At 36.0% G+C, this 6,593-nt stretch overlaps 1 protein-coding gene across 4 annotated transcripts in view; it reads left to right on the forward strand.

Moving 5' to 3' along the window:
• The window catches only part of LOC109060697 (phosphofurin acidic cluster sorting protein 2-like), a 58,411-nt gene extending 54,207 nt beyond the window's left edge, over positions 1-4,204 (forward strand). For all 4 annotated transcript variants that reach the window (XM_042748851.1, XM_042748853.1, XM_042748852.1 and 1 more), the window contains one exon: positions 2,132-4,204. In XM_042748851.1, the coding sequence (XP_042604785.1) occupies positions 2,132-2,247 (116 nt within the window). In that variant the 3' untranslated portion in view covers positions 2,248-4,204. The remainder of the gene's footprint in view (positions 1-2,131) is intronic.
• The last annotated feature ends 2,389 nt before the right edge of the window (positions 4,205-6,593 follow it).

Here is a 6,593-nt window from a genome sequence, read left to right on the forward strand (position 1 = left end):
TTTGACACAATCTGTATTGTTAAAAGTGCTATATAAATAAAGGTGACTTGAATTGAATAGTAAAAGTTTGGGATCAGTAAGAGATTTTTAAGACATTAATACTTTTATTCACCAAGGATGCATTAAATTGACCGATAGTGTCTGTAAATATTCTTATAATGTTACTAATAATAAAAATGTTGTTCATTTGAACTTTCTAATCATCAAGACATGGCGAAAAAATATCCCGGTTTCCACAAACATATTAATTACAACTGTTTTTGACATTGATAATTATCAGAAATGTTTCTTAAAGGATTAGTTCACTTTCAAATAAAAATTTCCTGATAATTTACTCACCCCCATGTCATCCAAGATGTTTACGTCTTTCTTTCTTCAGTCGAAAGGAAGGTTTTTGATGAAAACATTCCAGGATTATTCTCCTTATAGTGGACTTCAGTGGCCACCAAACGGTTGAAGGTCAAAATTACAGTTTCAGTGTGGATTTAAGTGGCTATGAAAGGTTTGAGGTTAGGAATTAGGGTTTCAGCTAGCGAAACGATCGACCATTTAAAAAAAAAAAAAAAGTGTATGCTTTATAAAGAGAAATGCTGGCCTTGCACTGCTCTGCGATGTGCATCCACGACACGTACTAACATTGAGAAGGTCACGCTTGGCGCAGAATCTTAATGTCCCCAAAGTCTTTAACAGTAGGCTATATCAAAAGTACTACATGTATATTTCAACATGTATTATTGTTGTGGACTTTTTTGTCAGCCAAACGGTTGAAGGTCAAAATTACAGTTTCATCTGTGTTTGTTTATCAGTCTGGCTATGGCGCCGGCTACAAAAGCAAGAGTTAAATTTAAGGTGATGAGTAATGAATTTGGGCTCAGGTGGTGGTGATGTGTTTCCCATATATTTACTTATTTGTGGCACGCGCCACAATATCAAAATTGACCGATTTTCCAAAAGGCTTCGTTGAATAAACATGAGCACATACTGCATGTTTAAAAATAAAAACGAGGCGCAGGTGTTTTTATATCACTGTATTTCTGAAGGAAGACAATCTTCTAAAATTTTCGATGTCATTTTCATTTCATCTTGCATGTCTGATAAAGCAGCGTTTGTGAGGTCAGCACTGCTTTGTGTACAGCTGTTATTGGGGAAACCTCTGTTTCTTCCGCTTTAAAGCACCTCCTGCCAGCAGAGAATGAATTAGCATTTTCAATAAGTCCATCTGATTTACGCAGTAAAAATATTTTGCTTGTTATCAAAAATAATCAACAATAGAGGGACTATTTAGCTGTTGTTATTGATTCTATTTGAAAGTCTACCTGAAGTTAAGTTAGGGCTACAAAAGCGCGCATGCCAAGTGAATTTTGTTTATGTTGTTGATGTTGAGTAATATTTTTTGTTAAATTGATAATCAGGAATCAGGAAATTTGGTTCAATCCAAAGTTCTGGCTTGAAACTCTAGATGGCGCAGTCCGATAGGTCTAACTCAATCTGACATAATGACATCATTATCACAGGTGCAGCTGATTGGTTGTCTCCTGTATCAGCAGCCAATGAGCTCGCTGCTCAATATTCAAATACTCGGCTAGTGCTCGCTGTAGCAGTTGCAGCATGCTTCAGAAACCCTCCACCTCCCCAGCTCCACCTGTATAGATCTGCAACGGGTTGATCATGTATGCTGTGGGGGTTATTAATATATGTTATATGTGCAGTAGAGGTCGACCGCTATGGGTTTTTCTTTTATGGCCGATATTTAGAAATCAGGGCAGCCAATGGCCGATATATGATGCCAGTTTTTTTTATTCAACGAAGTATAAGCCTTTTGGAAAATCTGTTTGTGGCTGCAGTTTTGATATTGTGACGAGTCGCCACAAATAATTAAATGTTTGGGAAACACTGGACACTGCTACAAGTCAAATGGCCATTGTCATGTACATTGCATGCCAGTCCCTCATGTGACAGAAATATGATTAAACATATTTTGGTAATATTCTACTACTAGATTTGGTAAACTGAAAATCTGGTTTAGATGTGATTGTTGTGTGTTTTTATAGTAATTCTGCATTTGCTGTTAGATATATTTTTGTGTGACTTCTCACAGCAGTCATTTATATCGTCGTCTTTGTCTCTGCAGTGTCCATCGATGGCGTAGAGTGGCACGATGTGAAGTTTTTCCAGCTGGCCGCGCAGTGGCCGACTCACGTGAAACACTTCCCTGTAGGAATCTTCGGCTACAGCAAGCCCATGTGACCTGCTGCTGCTTCTTCAGCACGAGGGGAATTTACGGATGTGGGATAAAACAGACAAATGGATTTTCCTGTGGAAATGGTCAAATTAAAAGCCTGTGTCCTTGACAGAAGTGTTGTCCGTGATGTTACTTGTCATTTTTGTTGCTTTGGCGGTGGAAGGATCACTGGCGTGTTTGAAACAAATGCTGTCTTTTATTTCACGGCAGCTTCAGTTTGCACTTTGTTGGGTTAGAGTTTGTTATTATTATTTCTGTGAAATTTTCCTTGTTGATAATTGTTCTGTGTACAATATTATAGGGTGGGATTTATGAAGTGAGCTTGATTGAATTTGCATTTAAAACGTTTGATAATGCCGTGTTAATATTTACAGGCGGGAAAGGTTAAAGGAATAGTTTGCCCATCTTAGGACGGATTTGTGTGAGGATCAGTTCTCCGTAGCTCTTAAATCTCATTCTGTGCCAGTTTTGATGTCTGTAAGTTGATGATGACAAAAAAAAAATCAGTTTTGGGTGAACTGTTCCTTTAAATGACAAGTGGGAGGGGTTCAGATGCAAGTGGGAGGGGCCACAGAACTGGTGGGAGGAGTTTATGTTACTGTTCATTGAATGATTTTAGCCTAGCTGTGAATTCTAAAGGGCACGTCCTTTAAATTTTAGTAACGTGAATACTTTTAGATTAAGATTAAGGTTATTTAATACAGTACTTTATGATTTCGTTACCTGGATGAATATCAAAGGCGTGTTGACGTGGACTAGCGTGGTGCTTTGGTATTTTGTATGAAGAAGGCAGCTTGTGTGGGTTCAGCCTAAAGTGAGATCTCAGTTTGTAAAATGTTAAATGCTTTAAAAAGCCCTTTAAATCGTTTTATTCCCTCTGTGTGGGGCGATGAGCAGATATTTTCACTTTTTACTCTTTTAACATTTCTACCTGCCATCTCTGATCGTTCACGGTGACCGTGTTACCAGGTGTTTTTAGAAAGGCTGTGTCTTTGTGTTGCATACAGGGTCCAGTTACTGCCGGCTAATAAGGGCTCAAACTACAAGATTGTTGGGATGATAAGAGGACGTCCGGTCCAACTTTTTGTAACTTCTGTGGTGGATCTGTTCATGTTCTTTCGCTCTTCAAAAGTCCTTTTACAAAAATGGCCTGTTTGTAAATACTGAGGGAGGGTGAGGGCTTTACCTGTGGTTGTATCTGTGTGTTCGAATGTGTGTGAGAGAAAAAAGATAATTTTTTCAGTATTAATTTCATTGAGTTTGCTGTTATGGCTTGTGGCGTTATTTTACAGCCAAGCGCAAATATAGTTACAATGCGCATAAAATCGATGTATTCGTGTCTTTCATGAACAGAACTGTTACTGTTCTTTTCATTCTATGTTTTAACCAAGTTTTTGTTTTTTGAGGTGGACTGCTGAGGTTTGTTCAACCATTTCGGGCCTCTGGTTGTTTTTAAGCACTACTTTTAGGGCAACGTGAGAATTTAAATCTTTAAAACCGAGAGAACACTAATATTTGATCTGTCTGTTACAAATAGAAATGCAGACATTTGCACAAACCGTATTTTTAAGTTGGACAGTATTGATTTTGAATGAACCACTGAGGAAAGCTTCTCTGTAACGTGTGTACATAAACGTACAGTATACTGCCATTTCATATCCTTTATACTGGTTTGAATTGTCATACAAATACTAAAATGATTTTAACCATGGCCGCATTGTGATTTTTTAACATTTACTATTTGTTTTTCTATTTCCCTTTTGAAAGGAGTTGAACTCTTTTATAGGCTTTTTTTTGTTTGTTTGTTTGTTTTGTTCAGTTTTGTTTTCAGACATTAATGAAAATAAGAAAGTGAACCGGTGTGTTCTGTTTGTTGAGTGCACAGACGAAAACTTTCTTTTTTTTCAGTATTTGATAAATACTTGCTGGAGGATTGTGCAAATAAATGACATATAATTAAAATAAAAATATGTTTGTGTTGTTTGTTCTGAAACTGAATACATTAAGTTTTTAGATTCAAGTATTTTATTAATTCTAGAAAATCTATCTAGTTTAGATTACTAATACATTATTTAACCTTTTATGGTAAGTATAATGCTAGCTGTTGAGAATTTCACATTAAAGGGATACTTCACCCCAAAATGAAAATTTTGTCATTAATCACTTTGTTCATCTTTGGAACACAATTTAAGATATTTTGGATGAAAACCAGGAGACCTGTGACTGTCCCATAGACTTTTTGTAAGCTAAGAAAACAAAAATAACGACTTTATTCAACAATTCCTTTGTCAACAGTCTCCTCTGTGTCTCTCATTATCACTGTATGCTCTTCTGTATCATCCGCTCCACAAGGATGCGCTGTTTCTACGTGTATTTAGCTTTGATTTGACAAAGGAATTATTGAATAAAGTCGTTATTTTTGTTTTCTTAGCTTACAAAAAGTGTTCCCGTCGCTTCATATAACCCAGATTGCACGTCTGATGGCAGATGGAGTATTCTGACGAACACTTTCATACCTTTTATGGACCTTGACACTGTTATTTATTTGGCAGTCTATGGGACAGTCACAAGCCTCCCGGTTTTCATCCAAAATATCTTAAATTGTGTTCCGAAGATAAACAGAGCTTTTACGGGTTTGGAACAACATGGGGGTAAGTGATTAATGACAACATTTTCATTTTGGGGTGGAGTATCCCTTTAATGTGCATTCAGTAGTATTCTAGCCTAGCGTTAGCATTGCTGTACTTTAAGGTGTTAAACGCAGCACTGCCATCTATCGATGAGAATTATCATAGTTGTTTCTTGAGCTTTATGTGAATTTCACTGATACGGGTGAGTTTTAAAGAGTGGTGCACACAATAAATAATTCCCTTATCTGTCCAACAACCAAAGAAGCCACTTGGGCATCTCTATCCAGTATTTTCTACATTAAATCTTCCCTTGTTGTAAGGATTACCAATGTTTACGCTCATCTTTTTTTCTTTGTAGTTCTTTCTGACTTCTAGCTTTAGACATTTTCAGCTTCCTGATCAAGATAATAACAGTGTATATAGTCCACTGTCTTCATTTTTCACATCACCAAACATTACTAAGAAGATCTTGCTGTGTCTATGTATTATTTTAGGCTGTTTAACGCGCAGTGTTGGGCTCGTTACTCAATAAAATGTTTATATATTACTCATTAGTTACTCCTTTCAAATGTAATATCATTACTTTACCTATTACTCCCAGCCAACAGTGATTAGTACACTACCAAAAAAATGAGAACTGCATCATTTTTGCAGTCTGTGATTTGTTTGTATAGACTCTAGCCTGTGATTCATGAATGTTAATGAATAAAATGAAGAGCACCTACAACTGATTCTTATAGCACATTTATAAATATGTATTTATTTGGTTTCATATGTCATCTGTCAATGTGCCTCTTTGTTGATACTGGAATTCCTGGAGAGAGTTGTCTCCTCACAACAAGAAGCTCCCTGGTTTGAATCCCAGCTGAACCAAAAAGTCTTTCCTTCAGATCTGGTTTCTCTCATAATCCAAAGATGTGTGAATTACAGATGCAAGGGGTGAGTGAAGATTTGTATATTTTCAAGGGCCAAACACACACTTGGCAATTACGAGTGGAAATTACATTGAAATAATAGTCTTTTAATTTAATGCATCCTGAAACAGTATAAATTATGTCTAGAAGAGACCTTAAATTATGTTGAAAACATGTCCACAATGACATTTGAACTAGGTCCCATGAACGTCTACAGCCCTGTTTAAAAATGGCACACATTATGAAAGCAACCCGCACAGACACTTTTTATTTTTATTATGTCTGTATTTAATGTAAGTGTACACCATTCAGATGACTCTCCATGAAACACAATTTTTCTAATGTGTGAAACTTAACACCTGCTAAACATCTTTAAAGTTTTTGACAAAACAGACCCAAAGGGAAAAAAAAATAATGTGAAAGAAAAGGAATGTTTACTTAAAAAAAAAAAAAAAAAATCTTAACAGTTCTTTATTCCTGTTTATTTCTATCCTTACATTTTATTCCTTAATTAAAGTCACGTTTAATGTTATATTTGATACACAAGCACATGAATCTTTATCATGTGTCATCTTGTACTGCATTGTTATTAAAGCAGAGCTCATCCTCACTGTTGAAGCTAAAATGGGACTGATTTTTTAGTCCTTTACATAGAATATAGCCGTGTGTGATTCTTTGGCACACATGAATAATCAGTTTTATCTGTGTTAGGCCTACTGTAGTCATTCAGTAATTCCAGCTGCATCTTATTAAACAATTTCGAATTATGAAATAACTAACCGAAGTTGTGTTATTGATCAAAAAATG

The sequence above is a fragment of the Cyprinus carpio genome, chromosome B22 (genome assembly GCF_018340385.1).
Source record: "Cyprinus carpio isolate SPL01 chromosome B22, ASM1834038v1, whole genome shotgun sequence".
In the NCBI taxonomy this organism is placed as follows: Eukaryota; Metazoa; Chordata; class Actinopteri; order Cypriniformes; family Cyprinidae; genus Cyprinus; species Cyprinus carpio.